The sequence below is a fragment of the Trichechus manatus genome, unplaced genomic scaffold, assembly GCF_000243295.1.
Source record: "Trichechus manatus latirostris isolate Lorelei unplaced genomic scaffold, TriManLat1.0 scaffold00054, whole genome shotgun sequence".
In the NCBI taxonomy this organism is placed as follows: Eukaryota; Metazoa; Chordata; class Mammalia; order Sirenia; family Trichechidae; genus Trichechus; species Trichechus manatus.
In genome coordinates, this window is record NW_004443990.1 from 12,001,241 (window position 1) to 12,025,997 (window position 24,757).

Consider the following 24,757-nt stretch of genomic DNA (forward strand, 5'->3'; position numbering starts at 1 on the left):
TTAGTAGCTCTTTATTACCTGGTTTATTTATTTATTAATAGAACTAACTTAGGGCAAGTTTATTTCTTAACCCATTTGTAAAGAGGTTTAGAATAAATTACTCATTTAAAAATCTCTTCTTAATTATTTTTTTTTTGTAGGATGAGCTTTCTGATGTTAGCCAAGGAGGATCTAAAGCTACCACTCCAGCATCAACAGCTGCTTCAGATGTGGCAACAATTCCTACTGATACTCCCTTAAAAGAGGATAGTGAAGGATTTGTGAAGGCTACAGACACATCAGATAAGTCTGAGATAAGCAAACATATTGAAGTACAAGTAGCCCAAGAAACTAGAAATGCATCAACTGGTAAGTGACCCTAGTTCTTTATTTACTGGCAGAGTAAATATTCACTTAACCCACATGATGTGGGCATGAGGAGATATTTTTTTGGGAGTGTTGCCTGATTTACAAAATGGGTAGATAATTCATTCTACTCGATTGTAAATAAGCTTAAAATTCATAGAATTTTCTGAATACAGAATCATTAAAAGAAAAGAAAAAAAAAAAGATGATTAAATAAAGTTTCAGAGAAAAAAGTATTGAGCGGAGGAGGTTGGAGAGCCTGAAAGGCAGGAAGACAATCCCTTTGTCTCCCCTGCCTTAGGGCATTAGTCTTTGTCATATATTCCACCCCTTAAGTAGAATGAAAACAGGGAGTTCTGGCTAGGACACATGGCACTGTGCGTCCTAAGGAGCATGAATGAAAACTTTCTTTAGTTACTTCGTAGTTTCCAACATTGACTCGTAACTGAATATAGGACATATTATCTAACCCCGTGTTTCCTAGAACTTATTCTTTAAAATTTTTTCATTATCAAATGATGTATTTACAACCACAGAAGCAACAGGATTTTCGTATTAGAGGCACTCACTATGTGATATATGCATTGTTTATATCATCTGGTTCTTTCCTAAGGCTCTGCTGAAAATGAGGAGAAGTCCGAAGTTCAAGCAATCATTGAATCTACTCCTGAGTTGGATATGGACAAAGATCTCAGTGGATATAAAGGCTCAAGGTACCAACAAATGTCAGATGAAGACATCGTATCTTTCCTTTCTCCTACTCCCATAGCACCCTCTTTTCTGGTTTCTGACCAGACAAAATGGATTCAACTGAAGAAATGCTGTTAATATATTCCAGTTTCTATTCTTTCTATGAAATGTTAGCCATTTGCAGCATCAGGGATCAGGACTGAATGGAAGAACAGGGGAAAAAAATAGCCAAGAGCTTTCCCATACTTTCTGAACTTGAGGAAACAAAAGAAGCAGAAGTGAGGGAAGTACTATTTGAACATCAGGAAGAAGAGAATGTACTTCTTTTAGAAATGTAATGATCTCATTGTTAGAAGAAATTAGTCTCATTTTAGTATCATCTTCTGTGGAAAACTTGTTTAATGGTGGGAAGAAAATGGTTGTCTATCACCTCAGTCAGGGTTATCGGAAATATTTTGATGTTCAAGAAAGTCAAACAGACTCACTACTTGTCTTTTAATTTCTTCTATAAATTTTATCTATTAATTAATTAGTAATGACCATAAGAATACATGCCATTTATTGATCACTGCTAGACATTGTTCACTGTGTGATGGTGTAAAAGTGTGGGCTCTAGAGATGCACTGTGTGGGTCCAAATCCTGACTTGGATTTTAATCTTAGGGAAGTTTCTTCATTATGATAATACATCAGGGTGGCTGTGAAGATTAAATGAATGAATATATGTTAGATTATTGGCAAAGTTCAATAAAAGTTAGTTATTATTATTGTTATCATTGTTTTATATAGTTTAATCTTAACGACAGCCTTAATACAAAAAATATGAAAAGCAAGTTCCTTGCTCCTGTCTACCCCTCATTCTCACCCTGAAGAGGCAACCTCTATCACTTCTTAGCTCTCTCTTTTCTGCTATTTATCATCAGCTTTCTAAATAATTACTGTCCCTTGTCTTTCTTAGCTGGGGTTCTGTGAGAAAATTAAGTCCTAATGCCTTAAGGCATTGCTTGTATGTAATGAATTAGCTGACCTCCTGTGCTATTGTACTAGCTATCTACTTTCTTGGGAGAATTGAAAAGCTAATCACTCAATTCATTTTTTGTGTCCTGTGATCAGATGAGGAACAGTGGTTGAGAAAGGCTGCGACATTAGCTGTTGTTAATTTTCTACAGTGGAAGACGATGAGGATATAACTGCTTAAATCACCATCCTGCCTTTCTTCCTCAGAATATCGTTGTATCTCAATTTTTGCTTAACTTAGTATTAAATTCGTATTCATTGTTTATATCATTATGACTGTACAAACATTAATCACAGATTAACCACAGAATATACTGTGATTACATTTACCTTCCTTTTTATTTTACTAGAATTAATAAATACTTGGAGCTTTTGTTTGTTTTTGTCTTGTTTCTTTTGCTTAAGTTTCTGTGTACTTATTAGTAATTCAATGACAGATACTCTCTAAGTATGACCAAACACAAAACCTATCCATTTCCTAGAGCTCTCTCTCCTGGGGCCTTCTATTCCCATTCTCCAATCTAGACTGTTGTCACATTTGATCTTGGGATTTGCCCTCATTAACCAAACCTGTTGGTGTTGAGTTGATTCTGACTCACAGCGACCCTATAGGACAGAGTAGAACTGCCCCATAGGGTTTCAAAGGAGGGCCTGATGGATTTGAACTGCCGACCTTTTTGGTTAGCAGCCTAACTCTTAACCACTATGCCACCAGGGTTTCCTTGCCCTCATTATCATCCTGGGAATTCCCTTCACCTCTCTCCTCTGTTGAATCCTGTTTCCTGGATCCCATGTCACCCTATTTCTTGATTTCTGCTTTTGTTTTGACAGAACATATTCTTCACTAGTTTTCTGGGCAAAGGATGCATGGGAAGTAAATTTTTTGAGAACTTGACTGTGACAAATGTCATTTGAAGACATGATTGATAGTTAGGCTACATATAGAATTCTAGGTTGGAGAATGTTTTCTCTCAGAATTTTGAAGCCATTGCTCCATTATCATGTTGAGATCAGTGTGTTGCCATTTGGGTTCTTGCCTCTTGGTATATTCTCTCAGGAAGCTTTTAGGATCTTTGCTTTATACCTGCCTTTTGTCTTTTTTTCTTCTTAATTCATGATGATATGTTTGGCTTAAAGGTCTTTTATTCATTGTGTCTTCTTATATGTAATAAGTCCTTTCAACTGGAAATTCATACCTCTCAGTTCTGAGAAAATTTCTCTATTTTGTCTCATTTTTGTTTCTTCCTCTTTCTGGAACACCTCTTAGCAACTTGATGTTGAACATTTTGGTCTGATCCTCAATTTTTTATTCCCTGTTTTCCATTTCTTCTATTTTTGTTCTGTTTTCTGGCTGATTTCTTCAACTTTTTCTTTCAGCCTCATTGTTTTGTTTTTATAGAAGTGTCTTCTTTTTCTTGGATGGCTACTTTTTATAACATCGTATTATTCTTTTATAGATGCAACATTTATTCAGAGAAAAATAGTTTTGGGTTTTTTTTGTAGTTTTCTTTGCTGCCAGCATTATTTCCTTTTGCTCTGAGTGCCTCTCCTGGACTCCATTTGTTTTGGGCTCTTTTATAAAAGAGGCTTCTTTAAATGTCTGGTGCTCTGTGGCTGTTTTGCTTAGATTTAAGTAAATAACACCGATTCTGCAGACTGTTGCCTGTAACGTTTAAGGTAGCTACCATTGGTCAGGGAGCTGTGACAGAAAAATGGAGTTCTCACCATCCCAGAGTGTTGGCTCTAGGTCTTGTACTGCCTTTTTAAATTTGTGTATTGTGGCAAAATATACATAACATAAAATTTGCCATTTTAACCATTTTTAAGCGTACAGTTCAGTGGCATTAATTACATTCACAATGTTGTGCAGCCATCACCGGTATTTATTTCCAAAACTTTTTCATCACCCCAAACAGAAACTCTAGTACTGCTTCTTATACAATTTTTTTGACTCATCCTTCTGTTTTTTGTGCCCCTCTGTATGCTCATCTTTGGAGATTTCCTGGTACCTTTGAGTTTTGGCCCTTTCAGGGGTTCTGGCAGCATATTTACTTCGTTGCCTACTCCAGAGGTTTGGATTTCAGCTGTCTCTAATCTGTTAAATCAGGTTCTCCTACTTGCCCATCTGTTTTCCATCTTACAGAATTTTGTTCACATCTTGTGGGCATATACCTTTTTAATTCCTTTACTATCATTTTAGCTGAGTTTCTGAGTTATGGGGTGATAATTGACCGTGTTCACTCTACCATATTTAACTGGAAATCCTGTGCAGACTTTTCTCTGTTAACATAACATTAATGCACAGATATACACACTTTCCCCATCCCCCTTCCTGCTCCTGCAAAAAAGGGCTCATACTATGTATACTGCTTTGCAACTTGCTTTTTAAAAAAACATTTTTATGATGGATTTCTCTCATTTATAAAACCCTATTGTTTTTAACTATAAAGTTAAAAACTGTAATTTTATATGTATATCCATAAGTTATTTAATTTGTCCCCTATTAATAACCACTTCAAGGAGCCCTGGTGGCACAGTGGTTAAGCACTTGGCTGCTAACCAAAAGATTGGCAGTTTGAACTCACCAGCTGCTCCTTGGGAGAAAGATGTGGCAGACTGCTTCCTTAAGGATTACAGCCTTGGAAACCCTATGGGGGCACTTCTGCTCTGTCCTACAGGGTTGCTATGAGTTGGAATCAACTTGACGGCAGTGAGTTTGGTTTGTGGGGATTAATAACCACCTAGGTTGTTAATAACCACTAAGCTTTGCTATTATAAAAATGCTGCTCTGACCATCCTTTTACATACATAATTTTTTTTTTTTTTGTGATTGGGTTTTTTTAGGACATATTTTTGATATGGAATGCTTGCATCAATGGGTATTTGCATTTAAAATTTTAATAGATACTGTCAAATTGCCCTAAAAAGAAAAGGCTGTGCCATTTCGCACCCCAGACAACATGTAACATGAATTCTGAAGCCAAACTTCTGGGTTTGAATCCTGCCCTTTCCACTCATTTGCTGTATGATCTCAGCAAATTCTTAACCTTTTTAGTTTCCTCATCTGTAAAATTGGGATAATAACAGCACTACTAATCTACTTCACATAAAATTGTTTTATTTAATCCTCACAACTACTAGAGTTATGAGGATTGAATTAGGCAATCTGTGGAAATCACTTAGATGGTGGCTGGTACAGAGCAGACTAGTGCCCTCTGCTAGCTGCCATTTATTTGTGTTTGCTGAGCTTTCACAACTAAAACAATATGTATTGTCTTCACCAGTTATCTCTGTGGAATTTAGTGGGAATTTCTTAGGAATCCTTTGAGAAATCTTATTTAATTATATTTTATATTAAATGTAAATTACAGTTAAAAAGCCCTAGGTAGCTCAGCCTAGGTATTCATTTTACAGTGTCAAAAAAACTTTGTAATCTGTTGATTTGGCTTTATTGTTTTTGTCATATAGCACTCCTACCAAAGGCATAGAGAACAAAGCGTTTGATCGCAATACGGAATCTCTCTTTGAAGAACTATCTTCAGCTGGCTCAGGCCTAATTGGAGATGTGGATGAAGGAGCAGATTTACTAGGTATGACACTCATCTGAAGAACTATCAAACTGTTTAAAAATAGGTTTTAAAAAATGATTTAATTGAAAATTCATTTAAGATGTCCCTAACCTACTCAGTGGCACAGGATTATTGCACTTTAGGTAATTACTGGAAAGGTATTCTTTCAGGTCATGAAAGTTAAAAGTGAAAGCATCTTCACATATCAATACACCTAAAATTGAATTGCACTTAAATTTGTATTTTAAATTCATGTGATACAATTTATTGAACTTGCTGTATTCCATGAACAATGTTATACGTAAGGAACACAGGGATATGTATGTGGAAGTGTGTGTGCACGTGTGTGTGTGTGTGTGTATGTTTAGGCGTATGAATTATGAATAATTCCTAGTTTAAACAAATTTCAGTAAATACTGTTCACCTTAATTAAATAAGAAAAGAAATTTAACATTTGATTTTTCTGAGATTTCACAGAGTATTATGTTTTAGCTCTCTTGGGAAATGTAATCATTTTAAAATTTGTGTTGTTGAAGAACATGTGATTTGAAAAGAAAACTGCATTTGACTCTTCCACTATTTATCTGGTGACCTTTGCCAAATGGCATAATCTCTCTGGATCTTAGTTTCTTTGAAGGAGCTGGACTCTATTTCAGGGGTCAGCAAACTGCAGTCCATGGGCCAAGTCCAACTCACCACCTATTTGTGTAAATAAAATTTTATTGGAACACAGTCATGCCCATTTTTTCACTTATTCTCGATGTCTGGCATAGTTGAATAGTTTACACCATACATCAAATGGCCTGCAAAGCCTAAAATATTCATTATCTGGCCCTTTACAGAAAAAGTTTACCAACTCCTGCTCTAGGGGATCTCTAAAGTTCCTTTCAGCATTAATTAATTACATGATTCTGACTCTTGTGAATTAGCTTTGGTGCACCTTTCTTTGGTTTACTTTTAAGACTTCATAGAATCAAAAACCTTAGAAGTAAAAACTTGTATCTTTGGAATAGGCGTTTATATACTGGTCTCCAAAAAATTTTGTATCTATTAGCATAATTTTAATATAGACTACTCTGTTCTCAAAAGTGGCTGTTTGTCAGTTCTTATGACTATAGAGTGGCATTGCTTGCTTTAATTTATGTTAAATTTATTGATTACCAATTATGTCCTTGACACTGAGAACTGTTTTTGAAAGAAATATAAGTTCTGTCCAAGCAGAGCTCACATTCTAGTAAGAAAGATTGAAAGTATGTAAATATAACTATTCAGAGTTAGACATAAAGGGACTATCACCATTAAAGTCTAAGTAAAACATTGCAAGAAATTAAACGAGCTGCATTTTTCAAGGAGGGCTAAAAAAGATTAATTCTTATGGAACGCTCCATTTTTACATTTAAATTTACACCTTTAATTCTACTTAACATCAAACTATACATGAAAAGTTCCTTGTAAGATTTGATTAATTTAAGAACCAGACTTTCAGTTCCTGAAGAAAAACCCAGCAAAATTGAGGGACAGATGTTAGAAAGAAGAATTTAAATTAAAAAAAATTTATTTTTAAATTTACGTACAGTAAAGTTCACTTTTTGGTGTACAATTTGGTGAATTTTGGCAAATGCATAGAGTAACCACCACTAAAATCAATATTCATTCCTCCCAAAATTCCCACATTGCTGTCCTTTTGTAATCAACAGAATGAAGTACTTTTAGAATGTGATTTGTATACACTACTGCTTTATAATCCAGTATTGAATAATACAGTTTTTGAGACTGTTGGCCCCAAACCTTCTTTTCTTAGAAAGAGTTAAGAAGCCACATAGTACTTAGAAATAATTATGGTCTTTTAAATCAAGTATCTTCTGAAAGTTTTCATCCTTTAAGTCAAAAAATTGAACATAATAGATTAAAAGAAGAATCCTCATATTCTGATTTCCTTTCCATTTTGAAGATAAGAAGTAGAGTATAAACTACTGGCCTTTCTATTTTGCAGCTATTGGTATATTTATCTCTAGAATGTTCTGTATTAGAAGATTTTTATATACTACCTTTAGTGACTTACATCGACACAAATACTTTCTGGTCAAAAATGGTAAATGAACTTTCCAAGGCACTTATTTGTTCCTTGACTTCTCTTCTGTACAATTCAGTGTTAGTAGATGAAGGTAATATTTACTAAATGGAAAATAGTGAAACACAAAATCGTTCCCCAAAGTTCTTTAATTGACCTGGGATTGATAAATAAGTACATAGCCCATTTCTATAACTCATTCATTTTTCTTATTACTATAGCATTATCAAACTCTTGTTGTAGGATTTAAATTTCTTTAAACCATTATGTGTATATACTTAGTACTTAGATTACTTTTTTCTGATTTTAATAATTTGAAAGAACTCCGAAAGTTTGTCCTTTTTCTTGACTTATCTCTATCCCTTAACTTCCTTATTTTCAATGACTCTTTGCTCCATTCACTTTCATCAGTCACTCCCCATGGCCATGTTCTAGAACTTGGAAATCACACATTCATACAACATACTCGTTGAATTTTTATTTCTCTTGATTATCTTCTGTTTTCAATTTCCATATATATACTGACTTCTTCCCATTATTATTTAAACATGTTCAGGTCTTTTCCATTTAAAGATAGAACTACTGCCCTGCTCTCACCTTGTATCTTCTACTACCTTCTACCCTGTCACTCACTCTCTTTTCATTTCTAGTCACCCTTTTATGTAACAAGATTGATGAGGTGTCTGTTAAGTGCTAGGCACTGTTTGAGATGCTTGCAATACATCAGTGAGCAAAACAGACTTCTTGGAAGTGTGGCTACTTTAATTGGCAGAATTTCCCTAGTCCCACTTGCTCCTCATCCCACTGCAGTCTGGTACGCTGTCCCACACTCACTGCTGCCAGAAACTGTTCTTGCTATCATCTTCTGTTTGTGATATCCAGTGGTTCCTTCTCAGTTTTTTTTTCGTATGTCCTCTCAATAGCGTTTGTCTTTAAAACTATCTTTGCTGAGTTTCTGTGATATCAGACTTGCCTGCATCCTTTCTTACCTTTTTGACTGTTTCCTTTTAGTCTTCTTTCAGGCTTCTCTTCCTTTGCCTATCTTCTAGATAATTATATTCCATTCCTCCTGTCCTACATCTGCTTCTTTGTTAGGGAAATCTTATTTGCTCTCATTGATTCTTGGCTTTCATGACTGATTACTCCCAAGTTTTTATCTCTATCCCAGATCTTTTTCTAGAGCCCCAGGCTATTATTTCCAAACTGTCCACTAGATACTTCTAAGATGATTTGTAGGACTTTACACTTGACTTGGAGTCCCTGGGTTGCACAGACAGTTAAGTGCTTAACTGCTAACCAAAAGTTCAAACCTACCCAGGGGCCCCTCAGATGAAAGGCCTGGCAATTTGCTTCCAAAAGCTCACAGTCTTGAAAACCCTGTGGAGTCCAGTTCTCCTTTGCAACACATGAGGTCACCATGTGTCAGAATCGACTCGACAGCAACTAAAAAAAAATCTGGATACTTGACATGCTTAAAACTCAGTTCATCATTTTTCTGTCCCCCAAGGCTGCTCTCGCACCAGTGTTCACTGTCTCAGTGAATACATGGCCTTACCAGCCACTCGTTTCTCCATCCTAGACCTCTTCTATTTCCCCTATAATCACTGAGGCTTGTTTGCTCCTTGTCTTAAATATACATTTATTTTTCTTGCCTTCGCTTAGATGGCATGTCCTCCAGGAATTCTACCTTGAATCCCCTAAATAAAGTTTAGTTGTCCCTGAAATGTATTCCTATGGAACTACATTTATCTATTATGCCACTTTTCACACTTTATTCTAATTGTTTATGTCCCTATCTCCCTGGGTAGACTGTAAGCTCAGTGTGGCCAAGACAGCCATGTTTTTCTTGCTCACTGTTGAATTTTGAGCACATAGCACAATGACTAAGTGAATGGATGCTAAATAGTTCCAACAGTTTGGTTTCATTTCTAAATCTGTGATTCTTCACCTTTCAGGAGTTAAAAGTCCTTTACAGGAGAATATTTAAGTGAGCAATATACTTTTGGAAAAATGCACATATAGAATTAAGTAAAATTGTACATAAAATTTTAAGGGATTACCATATAACTCTGAAGCCCATCGATAGATCTCTGTTGAGAATTACTGCTAAAAATCCAAATGACACTTCTGTGATTTAAAAAACTGTCAGGCAGTTTTTTGTTATTAATAGTTAAAGTTTTCAAATATATTAGACCTAAGTTTATGCTTGGTTTAGATCTTGAATAGAAATGGGTGCACTTCAAATTATGTTTTTCTTATAATGAATTAGTTTTTATCGATACATTTGAAAATGAAAATATCTTGACAATCTTTTTGATCGTATATTAAATCTGTACACTAGATTTTTAGAGAACTTTTCATTGGGAATGTGTAAATGTAATGTAAACTTTAGAAACTACACCATAAGGGTATGTTTCCCATACAGCGCATATTTCTTTTTTTTCTATTTACAATATTTACACTTTATTGCTTTTAGTTAACGGTTTCTCTACATCTTTTCAATTTCTTTGTCTCCTCTCTCATTTTAAAATAAATGAGTTTAGCCCTTGCTTTCTGAAAACAATCTAATTAAGATTCTCATTCATTTTCTCTTGGGCTGCTTACCCAGGGGAATATTCTGGTGTGTATGCTTTTAAATACTTTAATATTACTGCTTTTTAAGCTAGGTGTTCTTGGCCTGCTATTCTCATTTGATGCTTTCTCATTTTTTTTTGCTCTACTCTATATTTTTTTTTGCCCTACATATATTCTCAGCTTTTATGCTTATTTCCCTATGTGGTTGAGAATCTTCAGCAAACCAGCTATTAAATAAACTTTTTTGACGAGTCTAAGCCCTGTTTCTTCTGTCTCTATAGCTTTATTATAAAGTTAATGTTAGTGTTTAAAGCAAATATTTGGGCATATCTTACCAAAATTCATTTTGGAGTTGGAACTTGGAAACTTTTTTAGTTTGTCTTTGTTTTCTATTTTTCCATAAATAATTAAATAAGCTACTATTTATGTTATGTAAATTCTTCATGGTAGAAGTATCCAGATCTTTGAAGATATTTGGAAAACAGTTATAAGACAGACAAAATACGAGGCCATATGAGAGCATTGAATTTTTAGCATTCTTAGGGTGATTTTGTTTGTTTAAAATTATCTTTAAGTCATTTAGAATTTTTTTTTTTTAATAAAGAACGTGTTAACTCCTTTTCCTTATGTAGTTTTCTTTAAAAATATTTCTATTTGAAATATGAATATTCTACATATATATTCTATTATATATAATTTTCTAGTATTAGCTCTCAACTTCTTGAGATAAGTAGGTAGTAGTGTTTTTTGAACTTCTTGAGATAAATATCCTAGTGTATTATTTCATTTCTTCAGTTATCTTGCGAGCAGCAAATTAAATTGCTTTCGTCTCCTGAAAGATCACTAAATTGCATTGAGTGCTATACATGCCTACCTTACAGTGCTCATTACAATATTAAAACACAATTCTATAAAATGATGACTGAACATTATCATTTCATAGGTAACACTTTGAAGGAAATGATGTCTTATTGATTTGGGATTTTCAATCTAATATTCGGTTTCATTGTGAGAAAGAATTGGTAACACGGGTTTTTTTTTTAAGGTGTAGCATACCATAGAACATCCTTGTGAATGAAGGAAATCATCTTATCTTTATTTCTGTCTTTTGCACATCATTCTGCATTAAATCATAACATTGTGATCCCAGATGTTTTTCATATGCATAAGCTTTACAGATTAGTAATCTATTTTCATGCTATTTCTTACATAAAACATTTCTTGTTCTTTGTTTTTGCTTTACATGGAATGCATGGGCTTTAAGACCATAATTTCTTTGGTAAGGTTTCATCTGCTTTGGGGTTCTGGCTTTCTTTGCTCTTGTTTCTGCCTGTTTTCTATTAATAGGACCTAACTTTTAGGGAAGAGCCTATGATACCAGCTGTGATTTGAAAACAACGCTCACATTAATGCTATTTTTTTCCCTAAATAATACTATTTTTTAGAATATTTGGCAGAAAAGTCTTGATTCTTTTGAAATATTACCTATGAAAAACAAAGTATAGACTAACAATTAGAAAGAATTAGCCAGCAAAGTAATTAGCTTTGTTTTGTAATTGATGATATTTATAATTTTATAATCCACATAAGTAGATATGTCAAGTAAAATTATAGACAAAATAAGATTACTATAGGACAAGTAAAACTTGTAAAATAAATTTGTAAGTATAGCTTGTTATATCATAAACATGATTTTTTTATGAATTCATTTTCAAAATATCCATTTTCTTTTGACAGGAATGGGTCGTGAAGTTGAGAATCTTATATTAGAAAATACACAGTTGTTGGAAACCAAGTAAGTATATACAGAATTATAACATGGAGCAAAAGACACCAAAACACACTCACACACGAATAAGTAAATAAGTAATCGGACCTACATTTACTGTAGTCTTTGACTGTCTTTAGCACAAACATAGATTTGCATCTCCTTTCCACTCTACAAATATTCATGCCTTTCTCAATGTTCTGGATATGTCCTACATTTTCTTTCTACTTCGTCTAGGATTTTTCTGTTTTCTTATCTCCTCTCCTGGGGTGGTTTTATTTCAGCACCAATGTTTTGATATATACCCAGCCTACTTCTTCAGAACTTTCGCCCCTAGTTGCAGGTTCTCTGGCACAATTTGTGGGATCTTAAGCTGTCAAGTACATAGACAGTCTATGGTATATCATTTAGTGGGACAGGTCCCAAGTCATATTGACCAAGGCTGGGTCCCTTTGTCAGTTTACTGTGTCAAAGCAACTTTGGAACATCTGTGTATATCCAAGACAGAATGCAGCTATAATGAGGTCCTAAGCAGACTATGGAAACCCTGGTGGCGTAGTGATTAAGAGCTACAGCTGCTAACCAAAAGGTTGGCAGTTGGAATCCACCAGGTGCTCCTTGGAAACCCTATAGGGCTGTTGTACCCTGTCCTTTAGGGTCTTATAAGTTGGAATCGACTTGACTAGCAGTGGGTTTGGTTTTTTGGTTGGTATGCAGACTGTACCCAAAAGGAACTAGATATTAGTTTTTGTTTTTTTTTTTAAGTTTATTTCCAGTTTATTTACTTTTTTCTCCTTAATTATTAGAGGTAACTTCGAGGAGTAATTTTACTTTAATGGTTAATGGTTGTACAATATCCTTTCAAAATTTATTAACAGTACTCTCATGAATGCTATTTTTAAAAATGTTTATCTTGTAGTCTTACTTAATTCTGACCTTTTTATTAGTTGGTGGCTGGCCTTGCTTTATCCATTCTTTCTTTTTTTTAATCTGTTTATTCTTGGTTTGATAAGTGGGAAGAGTAAAAAAAATTAGACCATTGCTTGGTGTTCTTTTCATTTTTGTCTAGCAAGCAACATCAGATAAAATACCTACAAGTATTCAGTTGTTCAAATCTATGATTATGTAGGTACTTTAGCCTACAAAAGACTAAGCTGAAAAATGGAAAGAATATTTATTTGTAATGATGCACTTCTGAAATATGTGTTTCCTAGAAATGCTTTGAATGTGGTGAAGAATGATTTGATAGCAAAAGTAGACGAACTGACCTGCGAGAAAGATGTGCTGCAAGGGGAATTGGAGGCTGTGAAACAAGCCAAACTGAAGCTAGAGGAAAAGAACAAAGAATTGGAGGAAGAGCTTAGGAAGTGAGTTTTGACTATGTTGTTCTAAACGAAACCATCTTTGCCAGTGTGCCACACAAGGGTTACAGGTATAACCCTGAGATTGACGTCTTCTGCCTTCTCAAGCCAGGAAGGGCCAAGAGTGTCCTGGAACAGGGTGAAGTACCTCCGCCAATTGCCTCTGCTGTGAGCAAGCTCCTCCATTATCAGTGTGTCATCCAAATATTATCATTTTTTGTGTCTGCCATGATGTAAAGAACGTGAGAACTATTCAAACATCTTCATTTTGATAATAAGGAAATGAGAAACACTGATTATTGTTCTTCACCCAGCTTTCTTTAATACCTGGCTTTTTCTGAGAATAGTGCTATGACAATAGTCCCCTAAATCAGGCAGCTAAATGCTCTGTTTCAGAAAAGAAAAGAAGTAACGCTTCAGTGGTCATTAAAATTGTTGAACTGCTCTTTCATTCTTTGAAAAGATGAAACCAATTCAAATAATATGTTTCGTTTCCTCCCGCTAGAGCTCGTGCAGAAGCTGAAGATGCAAGGCAAAAAGCAAAAGATGATGATGATGTAAGTTTATAGTTTTGTACTGTTTTTCTTTCCTTGCTTGGGAAAATCTTGCTAATTAAGCATTGGATACAGCATTATAAGGATAAAAAAGTCAGGAGATGTTTTTATGGTCATGAGCAGGATAGCTTTTTAGCTACATGCAGTGTCTTGGTCATCTAGTGCTGCTATAACAGAAATACCATAAATAGATGGCTTTAACAAAGAGAAGTTTATTTCCTCACAGTAAAGTGGGCTAAAAGTCCAAATTCAGGGCATCAGCTCCAGGGTAACCGGCTTTCTCTCTCTGTCAGCCTTCTCATCAATCTTCCCCCGGACTAGGAGTTTCTCGGCGCGGGGACCTCGGGTCCAAAGGACACATTGCTTTCTTGGTGGTATGAGGTCCCCAACTGTACTTGCTTCCCTTTCCTTTTATCTCTTGAGATAAAAGGTGGTGTAGGCCACACCCAGGGAAATTCCCATTACATAGGATCAGGGATATGGCCTGGGTAAGGGTGTTACAATCCCACCATAATCCTCTTTAACATAAAATTACAATCACAGAATGGAGGACAGCCACACATACTGGGAATTATGGCCCAGCCAAATTGATACACACATTTTTAGGGGGACATAATTCAATCCATGACATTTGGTGTGTTCTTTTTTCATCCATGGCCCCTGTGCTCTGACCTTTTGAAGCCGAAGGACTAAACTGGGGCGTTTTATTGTTGTTGCTGTTTGTTTTGTTTCAAGTTTTGATTAAGAAATATGAAAACTTAATAAGAATATTTAATAGTATTGAACATAAAAGTATGAACTCTAGAACTTTAGTAACTAGCCAGTTAGCTTATTTTGTTGTCAACATACATAAATACAAAAGAATAGGTAAGACCTTCATGCCTATATTATTAGCCTACTAGTAATTCTGTTGGTAGCTAGATCATCATTCCACAACAGGAGTTGCAGGTCAAGGGCTAGACCTGAGATACATGGGTGTCCTGGACAGAATAATCATTTGGTGTCCCTTTAATCCCTTATATATGTTTTTTATCTAGTATTTGGTACATACTAAAATATGTGACATATGTAACTTTTGAAACATAATAAATGAACATTCATGAATCTACTACTCAGCCTGAGCTCTAGAACATTACCAAACATTGAGGCTACCCTCTGCTCCTCTCCTCCAGAGGAAACCACTATCCTATTTTATCATTTTCTTACCTTTAAAAAAAACAGTAATTTTATCACACCATGTATATATCCCTACGAAGTAGGGTTTAGTTTTCCTTGTTTTTGAGTGAGCAAGCTGTATTTAGCCTTGGAGATTTGCTTCTTCCACTCAATATTATGTTTTTGAGATTCACTTGTGTTAAACTTCTATAGTTAATTTTCACTGCCTTATAATACCTCATTATATTAATATACTACATTTTATGTATTTGTTTTTCTGTTAATGAATGAATGTTCAGATTATTTTCAGGTTTTTGCTACCACAAACAATGCTATATAAGTTTCCTGGTGCATAGGAGCAGGAGTTTCTTCTAGGATATATACCTAGTGATGGGATTGCTGTGTTGCAAACCCAGATCCTTTAATCATTTGTTTGACATTTATTTAAAGGAGAGGCCAAGTTCTATGGCAGGAATGCAGAGGAGGAGGGCTACTGAGGCTAAGCTCAACCACTTTCTTACTGTCCCAAGCCTTTCAGCTTTGGCCCAAAATGTGCATACTCAACACTACAACAGCCTTGCAGTTAAACCACCTTTCCTTTCCAGAAGAGAGTTTAAAATCAGCAGGGGAAGGAAGTTGTCTTGAGCATGCCCCTTTGGGATCTTACCCCCCTCCTTATTCTATACTCAGATCCCTTATTCTCCCTTAAAAGATTATGGTTAATACAGTTGTCTCCATCTTCTATTTCTGTTGGTGTTTTAGTGACTATTATCATTGGGTACTTTGGTAACTAGCCAATGAGTTTAACTCTTTACGCTTGCTTTTGCTGTGTATTTGGATTGGTAGTTTGAGAAAAGTGAACCTCTTTAGGAATGTAACTGATTCCTGAATGACTCAAAATTGTTTATGTAATGAATTTAAAATAATGGTGTTAGAGCAACATTTACAAGTGAAGCTTGTAAGAGCACATTAAATCTATATAGAACAGTTAACTTTTTGATTTTTGTTCAGAATCTACAGTATTCTTTAAAATTCCTCTGAAATGTGTTAAAATGTCTGTATTTATCTTTAGAAATTAAATTGTCCACCTCTTATCCTTTCAGTCATTAGTAATTTTTTAAATCTCTATTGATTTTGAAAACCTTTGTGGCATTGTGGTTAAGAGTTTGGCTGCCAACCAAGAGGTCAGCAGTTGGAATCCACCAGGCACTCCTTGGAGTGGCAGTTCTACTCTGTCCTTTAGGGTTGCTATGAGTCAGAATCAACTCGATGGCAGCGAGTTTTTTGGATTTGGGTTCTATTGATTTTATTTTCATAAAGGCCGTTTTTCTTTAAGCAATCCATTAGATTGTAAGTTAAGGAATGCTTAAATACTTAAAGATTCTGCTTACATCTGAGATTAACACAAGCCAAAACAGATGTAGGCTCCCAGGATAATCTGTAATCTTCTTTTCGTTATAGAGTGATATTCCCACAGCACAGAGGAAGCGGTTTACTAGAGTAGAAATGGCCCGCGTTCTAATGGAGAGAAACCAGTATAAAGAGAGACTGATGGAGCTTCAGGAAGCTGTTCGATGGACAGAGATGATTCGGTTTGTATGAGAAGTGCTCTGGTGTTTTTCTGTTGTATCCTAGGTTTGGATGTTCCTTCACTGAGAACTAGAGTCCTGCCTTAAGGGTCCACTCCCCTTGCTCTGTTTACTAGAAACTTCTTAAAGTAGCACTGCGAATTAGTGACAGAATGTGATCAGTGTGAGTGCTTTGGGGGCCAGTAAGGGCTCTTGGAGAAGAATGTTTCCATGACCTCTAAAAGGCAATTTTTATTACTTAGGAATGGCGGCCATTTATCAGGAGAATGTAGAGCTTGGCACTACATTAGCAATAAAGTCAGGAAAACAAGAAAATTTCATAAGCTACATAGGAAAATAATTTTTACTTACTGTCTTCCTATGAAATTCATAGCTCTTGCTTGATTTTTCCCCATTCTAATTATTCATGCAAAATGCACCTCCCATTGATGTCTTTCAGTCAGTTGAAACTAAGTCTCACCTGATACTGCCATCTAATGGTCACTGTTCTCAGTCACAGTATCCCTTACTTTCATTTAGGAAGCGTTCACAAAAAGTGTGTAAATTAGTTTCCCCCCAATTTTCTCATATCTTCAAGTTTGGATTGTCATATCAGATTTACCAGTAACAGGACACAGTGGCACATTGTTTTTAAGTTTATGCACATATTTTCTAACCTCCAACTTTTACTTCCATATGATCATATCATCTGTTTATATATCCTTTATCAATGCCATACTAGAATGAAGTATTTTTGTATAGGACATTTTACAGTTTGCTAAAATTATAATTGCCTGTAGCTGCTAAGAAGGAAGAAGATCAGTAACCAATTTATTGAACAAGGAAACAAATACTAAGAGGTGTATTCTTAACTCTAGCATATTTAATGGGTTAAATAAATTCATTAAATAAATATTGTAAAAAAAAATTGAGGGCATATAGGCAGGATCCACTTTTCATTGCTATTTTTAATTCTAGCAGCCAGCTGGTAATCAACATGTGAAAGGAAATGTTAGCTTAACTTTTGCAATGAATTAAAAGATGTTTTTAAAAAAATGTCTTTAAAAAAATTAAGAAAATAAGTGAAAAGGAGGCTCTGATAGTGATGACAAATCTTTACCACCTTACTAATCAAGTTGGAATGCCTTATTTTCTGGAATTTTTGTTGAATTATCTGTCAATCCAGCTTAGCCCCTTCCCTTCCATGGTCATCTTTTCAGTGATGGAAAAGTTTTAGTCCTGTGAAAAATGACCCATCAGAACAGTAAAGTGACAAGCAGAGAGTACAAGAAAATAGAGACCTTTATGTAATGACAGGATTTACAAAGCAATATTTTGTAAGTGAGAGGCTCTCTTCTCAATAAAAATGTTTAAATATTAATATTCAGGCATGTTGGCTGTCTGCCCAGCACAGATAACAGTCTTCTCTCTCTCAGTAGACTATGAGCTCTTTGAGGGTGGGGATATTTTATTTGTCTTAGTAGTATTAGCCTCCAAAGTAACTATTTACTGAATTTAATTGTTGACTCTCCCCTGTGTGTTCCTATGAACTTCTTGTTCTTTAAATAGAAAACTAGATCACCTCATAGATAATGTGTTTTTTTTTCTCTCTCTCTTCGTTTTAATGTAGGGCATCAAGAGAAAATCCAGCTATGCAGGAAAAAAAAAGGTCAAGCATTTGGCAGTTGTAAGTATCTAAAAACAAATAAGGACATGTGGAAACTTGAATTGGTGTATGTTTTTGCTGTGTATATTCTCAATAACAACAACAAATAAATTATTTTAAAAAAGAAAGACAGTAGACAACATTTTCAGACAAGAAGATTACAGTCAATTTATTTTCAAGAATAATAGTCCATTTTTTAAAAAAATTTGAGGTAAATAGCTAAACTAAACTTTTCTTTCTTGATATGTAGTGTGCCAACTCGGTAAGGCTGCTCTTGAGGACAGGAAATATGCTATTGTAAGCTGCATCATGTTGGTTATGCATTTGATTGAATCCTCTGCTTAATTAAATAAAAGGGGCATCATTTATAAAGTTGATAATTATCTGGATCTCCATTAAATTTGTTACTGATTTATTGGTTTTGTGATTGTAAGGAAAGTTACAAAATGATGAGATGCTTAGTGTTTGTTGGGTTTGAGGTGTGTGTGTGTTGAATTTGCATTATGTTCATGCCAGAAGTTCTGTGTGTTTACTGTGCTTAAAACTTACCCCTTTTTTAGCAAATCTGCTATTTAATAAAATTAATTTTTTTAAGTGGGTGTGAAAATAGCTTATTTAAATTGTGCTTTATCAGAAAATATATAAATGTGTGTTAAAATGGTAGTATGTGTTCTAGTATTTTATTATAAGACTATTTTTAGAACTGGGGTACTGCGCTTCTGTTCAAATCATGCAGCCGTAACTTTGCTCTTTAACAACCACTCTTACATTGCATCAAGTAGGAGCTAGCTAAAGGAACTGTCTTATTTCCTCAGTGGAGGAAATTCCCTGTACTCAGAAGCTTCTTCCTTTCATTATGCAAATTGCTAACTGAAGAAGAGAGATCAGCTTTTCTAAGCAATAATTTCTCTTCCCTGAAAGTCTGAGTTTGGCTGTGAGTTATTGCTAAGGCTGCAGTGTGCAACTACAAAAAAATAGTTTTTGCCAGTTTCTAACTCATTGCTTTGTAAAAGCACTGTGGATTTTTCTTGAGCATTAAAAAGTTTGTAGAAAATCATGGATTGTTCTTCACAGTGCATGTGGTGTATGTGTACATATATGCACTTACATTTTTTTTTCTTAAATATTAGTTTCAGCAGACTTTTCAGCTCCTCAAGTAACACTACTAAGAAGCCTGAACCGCCTGTTAATCTGAAGTACAATGCACCAACCTCTCATGTTACTCCTTCTGTCAAGAAAAGAAGCAGCACCTTATCTCAGCTCCCAGGGGATAAGTCCAAAGCCTTTGATTTCCTTAGTGAAGAGTAAGTATTTGCCAGACGAGAGGTTGTGCCGTAAATAAGTCAACAGTTTACAGTGCTCTTGCCTCAGATCAGCTATGATGAGGGTTCAAATAAATCTATAACAAAACTATTTCTATAACTTGGCTACCTTTAAGTAAATTACTTGTACTCAGTGCCTTTTGTGAAAATTGCATTTCACAATTTTCATAAGGAGGGGAGTTTTTTTAAATGTCTAAATTCTGCTGCTATGACGTTAATAAGTATTAACAGAGATGTAGAAGGCCTAGATAAGCCTGTGTCTTAAATGTTTGAACATTTCCTTTGGTGTCAGAAAGACTTGGTTTTCCATCCTGACCCTGCTATTCATTAGGTGCATAAACTTGAGCAAATTAACCTCTCAGAGCCCCAGTTTCTCTGCCTGTAAAATGGGTACAATAACCTATCTCAAAAATTATTCAGTATCTATAAAGTACCTGGCACACAGGTAGATTTGTGAACTATTGTATAAGTAGCAAGTCACTTCACAAAATTTAAATGACCAAAAGAAATACAGATTATTTCAGAATCATTTTCATAATGTTTTACTCCATAGCTAGCTCTAAAGCTTACCAAATCAATTTGCATTTTTGTCTTCTGAAATAAGTTAATAGAATCTAGAATTTAACTTTTATTATCTTTCCAAGAACGTCCTACCTTTTCACTGATCTTTACTCACTTCTAATACATTCCCTGGCATTAGAAAATTCTCAGTAAATATTTATTGAATGAACAAAAAAGGAGCCAAAAAATATTTAAGAATCATTCTCTTTCTTATGGCCAAACCTGAAACTTGATAGAAATTTGATGGCTGATGATTCAGCTTAATTTAAGGGGCTGCTTGCTAGCCTGTTAAAGCTTGGGCACTGTATTCACTATGCACAAACTTAGAAAGACCAGCTTTATTTAGTATACCACTTTTAAAAGAGCAGCTGTAGAATGAAATGAACTAATTTAAAATCATGTAATTTTTTTGTGGTTCATTTTGCTATTCTAGGGAGAGAAGAGAGATAAAGCTGTTGTTACATTCACTGAATTAAAAAAGAAAATCTCTTTTCTTTTAGAACTGAAGCTAGTTTAGCCTCGCGCAGAGAACAAAAGCGAGAACAGTACCGTCAGGTAAAGGCACATGTTCAGAAGGAAGATGGTAGAGTGCAGGCTTTTGGCTGGAGTCTGCCTCAGAAGTACAAACAGGTAATATGTGAACATGGTAAGAGTATCTTGTAGGAAATGAGGTAGAGAGGCTTGGGTGTGGGGGGATCTAAATGCACATCCCAAAACCGCTCATCTCATGGACTTGACGCAAGTTGAGGGTAGTGATTTTCAGACTGTTTTCTAGATCGCTAGAGCTCAAATGAGATGCCTCTGAGCCAAAGGGTGGGGAGGGTAATGAGAGGTGGCTAACTACATGAAACTTGGGGTACCCTGTTCTGCTTTAACCAAAACATTTTTTTTTTTATTATTTGAAGGTTTTGTGTTTTTAAAAATAGTTATCTGCTGTTTTAAAATTTTCTTAAAAATATTGGTATGGAGCCTTTCAAACTGCTGACTTAAGGCATTCAGGAACTTTACCTGTCTGCTCTGTATTCCCTGCCCCCAAAAGACTCAGCACACACACGTGCATGCACACACACACCCAAACACACGTGCACACATGCACATTAGTGCCTCTCTTCTGAGTGCTGATAGAATCTTGTTTATTCCTAATTGCCACTTGATTTTTCTGCTTATTTTTCAAATAAGAATGACAAAACCAACTTGAATTTGATTTCAAGCAGTAAATACCTAGTAGTAGTTCTTACCCGTGTTTTAATGGTTCTGTAAGAAGTTCGCTTTTGATGAGGCTTGCCAATATATTTTTCTCTCTTTCGCTCCTTGGCCCTGCTTAATAGGTAACCAATGGTCAAGGGGAAAATAAGATGAAAAATTTACCTGTGCCTGTCTATCTTAGACCCCTGGATGAAAAAGATGCATCAATGAAGGTAAGTTAATTTTGAAGTTAAAGGAGGTATTTCCTAAACTCTGGGTAGATTTTTTTTCTAAAACCAAAGAAATACTCCTTCTATGGGTAAGGTTATTGTTCATTTTGTAGTTTTAGAAGTGAGATACTTTGGATATTAAAGACCTATATTTACAGCCACAAGGAGCCAGGAGCCCTCATAGCCCAGTAGTTAAGTGCTTGGCTGCTAACCTATAGGTTGATGGTTCAAACCTACCAGCTACTCCCTTGGAGAAAGACGTGGCGATCTGTTTCTGTCAAGATTTATAGCCTTAGAAACTCTGTGGGACAGTTCTACTCTGTCACATAGAGTCATAATGAGTTGGAATTGACTTGATGGCAGCGGGTTTGGTTTCTATTTATAGCCATTAGTTATAGTGAGAAAATATGAAAAGTTCTGAGCATTTCTAGTGTGAAAGTGACTTGCTACTTTGTTTTTGTCCCAAAAGCTGTGGTGTGCTGTTGGCGTCAATTTATCTGGTGGGAAGACCAGAGATGGTGGTTCTGTTGTTGGAGCAAGTGTGTTTTACAAGGATGTTACTGCTTTGGATACAGAAGGTGGAAAACAGCGAAGTGCATCTCAGAGTAGTTTGGATAAGTTAGATCAGGAACTTAAGGTGAGTGCAAGCACTGACATTTTACCTTCTCATTTCTTTGGTCCAAAACTTTACTACTGGGTCCAGTTTCTTATTGGGATTACTGTGCCTTTGCTGATCACCCCCTACCTTTAATCGATTTTATTGAGGTGTAGTTTATATTCAATAAAGTGTACACTTAAAATGGGTACAGCTCAAAGAGTTTTGAAATGTATGCACCTATGAACTACCACCACAATCAAATTACAGAACATTTCCATCACTGATCTGCTTTAACTGCCAATTTTTAGTCTACTAATTATTGAAAGGGGGTTGTATTGTTACCCTCCCAAATAATCTGAAAATAAATTTGAAATCGTATATTCTTTTTACTGTAATGGCACAACCTTATGAATATTTGTACATACATATATTCTTAAACATTTCATTTTCCTTACTTTGCCTGCACAGGAACAGCAGAAGGAGTTAAAAAATCAAGAAGAATTATCCAGTCTAGTCTGGATCTGTACCAGCACTCATTCAGCTACAAAAGTTATCATTATTGATGCTGTTCAACCAGGCAACATTCTCGACAGTTTCACTGTTTGCAACTCACATGTTCTGTGTATTGCCAGTGTACCAGGTAAGAGTGAGCCATGCCCCTCTTCCACACTCCTTCCTAGCAGGAAACGGCTTGGTTGCTGGAGATACAGTTATGCACCTTGCTTTCATGGAGTTTATGTTCTAGCTGGAGAAGACCAAAAATAAACTAGAAACAAATGACTAAAGAAGATATTTTCAGAGAGTGAAAAATAGTGTAAAGAAAATAAAATATATGATAAGATGACTGAGAGGCAGAGGGCAAGGGGCTATGTAGATTGGTTAGTAATGGAAGACCTCTCATAGGCCTTCTAAAATTCTGGATTAAATATTGTATGATGTAAAAATTAAAGAGGTTTATCTTCACATTGTAAGTGCTTCATTTTAAAATGTCTTATTAATGTCTTAAGGCACTGTGTATACCTATGGTGATTCATTTTTAACTCTAGTGAATAAAACTATATTACATGTTTCGAACAGTAATCTTCAATAATTTTTAAATTTTTTTTATGACTTCTTGTCAAATATAATTAAATTTCATTGTTTTTAACCTCATTATATGGCTACTAAGGAGCTCATACTAAAAGCAGAAGTGCCATTTCTGACATTGCCATGTTGTTTACTTGCATTTGCATTAATAGTAGTATTATCTTAATTTTTAAAGCCACTTTCCCATTCTCTGAGGATTAGTGTAAATAAAACTTAATACTACCACCTTGGCAGTCTGTTCAGTAGCTGTTTGTCTCACGTGCACACTCATTTCAAACTCAAATAGTTGCTTTTATGAAGAAATGCTGTTTATAGGAGTTTATTTGTAGATTAGAAGGCGGCTTTTTGTCTTTTCAGGAGCAAGAGAAACAGACTATCCTGCAGGTGAAGAAATTTCAGAGTCTAGTCAGGTAGACAAAGCATCTTTATGTGGAAGCGTGACAAGCAATAGCTCAGCAGAAACAGACAGCCTATTGGGAGGGATCACAGTGGTTGGTTGTACCACAGAAGGTGTGACAGGAGCTGCCACTTCACCTAGTACCAACGGTGCTTCTCCAGTGACAGAAAAACCACCAGGTATATCTGTTATTCTTCCATGCCTTCTGTATAGAGTCTGAGGCTTCCCCAGATGCCTCATTATTGGCTTATTTTAGATCTTAAGTTAATAAGGATGAAAGAATTTGAAAGAAGATGCTGTAATGACTGTTAAATAAAATCAAGAATTCTCAATTTCATGATACAGTGTGGAGGGAGAGGGTAGATGGAGAGAGAGGGTAGTTGGAGTGGAATTCTATAGCAGGGGTTTATGTGGGGCAACTATTGGAGGGGAAAAGCTGAAGCTTAGAATAGTTAGCATGTTTTATTTGTTTTGTAGAAACGGAAGCAGAAAATAGCGAGGTTGATGAAAATGTTCCAACAGCAGAAGAAGCAACTGAAGCCACAGAGGGCAATGCAGGGTCAGCTGAAGACACAGTGGACATCTCCCAAACTGGAGTATACACAGAGCATGTCTTTACAGATCCTTTGGGAGTTCAAATCCCAGAAGACCTCTCCCCAGTGTATCAGTTAAGGTATACAAATGGGTCAATTTAGGAAACCAGATAGTGCACACATAAAAGGAACCAAAATAATCCCAAGCAGTGAAAAAAATCTCCACTAATTGACTTTGTTATGGAAGACTTGATGTTATTGCCTCTTCCCACTATGTCTTTATTTCCTCCCCTTCATTCTCTCCTGACCTTTTTTTTCCTATTTCTTCTTTATCCCTTCCAACTTAAAAAGTGCATTAATCAAAATCTTCCTGGTCATTTTATCCTCTGGTAAAATTTTTTTGGAATTATTGTACTTGTCATCTTCTATTCTATGAATAACTCTTAGGCATTTTAATCCCCACCTCTACTCTCATTCCCACACTAGTTAACAATAAAATTGGCCATCA

General features: G+C 35.4%; 1 protein-coding gene across 10 annotated transcripts in view; it reads left to right on the forward strand.

The window, feature by feature from the left end:
• The window catches only part of SPAG9 (sperm associated antigen 9), a 142,316-nt gene that overhangs the window by 91,732 nt on the left and 25,827 nt on the right, over positions 1-24,757 (forward strand). For all 10 annotated transcript variants that reach the window (XR_002824364.1, XR_002824365.1, XM_004377919.2 and 7 more), the window contains 15 exons: positions 141-348; positions 959-1,058; positions 5,520-5,641; positions 12,003-12,060; positions 13,248-13,400; positions 13,900-13,951; positions 16,565-16,695; positions 18,302-18,358; positions 19,468-19,641; positions 20,721-20,850; positions 21,549-21,638; positions 22,105-22,272; positions 22,702-22,873; positions 23,677-23,895; positions 24,194-24,389. Coding sequence is in view for 8 of the 10 variants with exons in the window: in XM_004377919.2 (XP_004377976.1) it covers positions 141-348; positions 959-1,058; positions 5,520-5,641; positions 12,003-12,060; positions 13,248-13,400; positions 13,900-13,951; positions 16,565-16,695; positions 18,302-18,358; positions 19,468-19,641; positions 20,721-20,850; positions 21,549-21,638; positions 22,105-22,272; positions 22,702-22,873; positions 23,677-23,895; positions 24,194-24,389 (2,030 nt within the window). In the remaining 2 variants the exon portion in view is untranslated. The remainder of the gene's footprint in view (positions 1-140; positions 349-958; positions 1,059-5,519; positions 5,642-12,002; positions 12,061-13,247; positions 13,401-13,899; positions 13,952-16,564; positions 16,696-18,301; positions 18,359-19,467; positions 19,642-20,720; positions 20,851-21,548; positions 21,639-22,104; positions 22,273-22,701; positions 22,874-23,676; positions 23,896-24,193; positions 24,390-24,757) is intronic.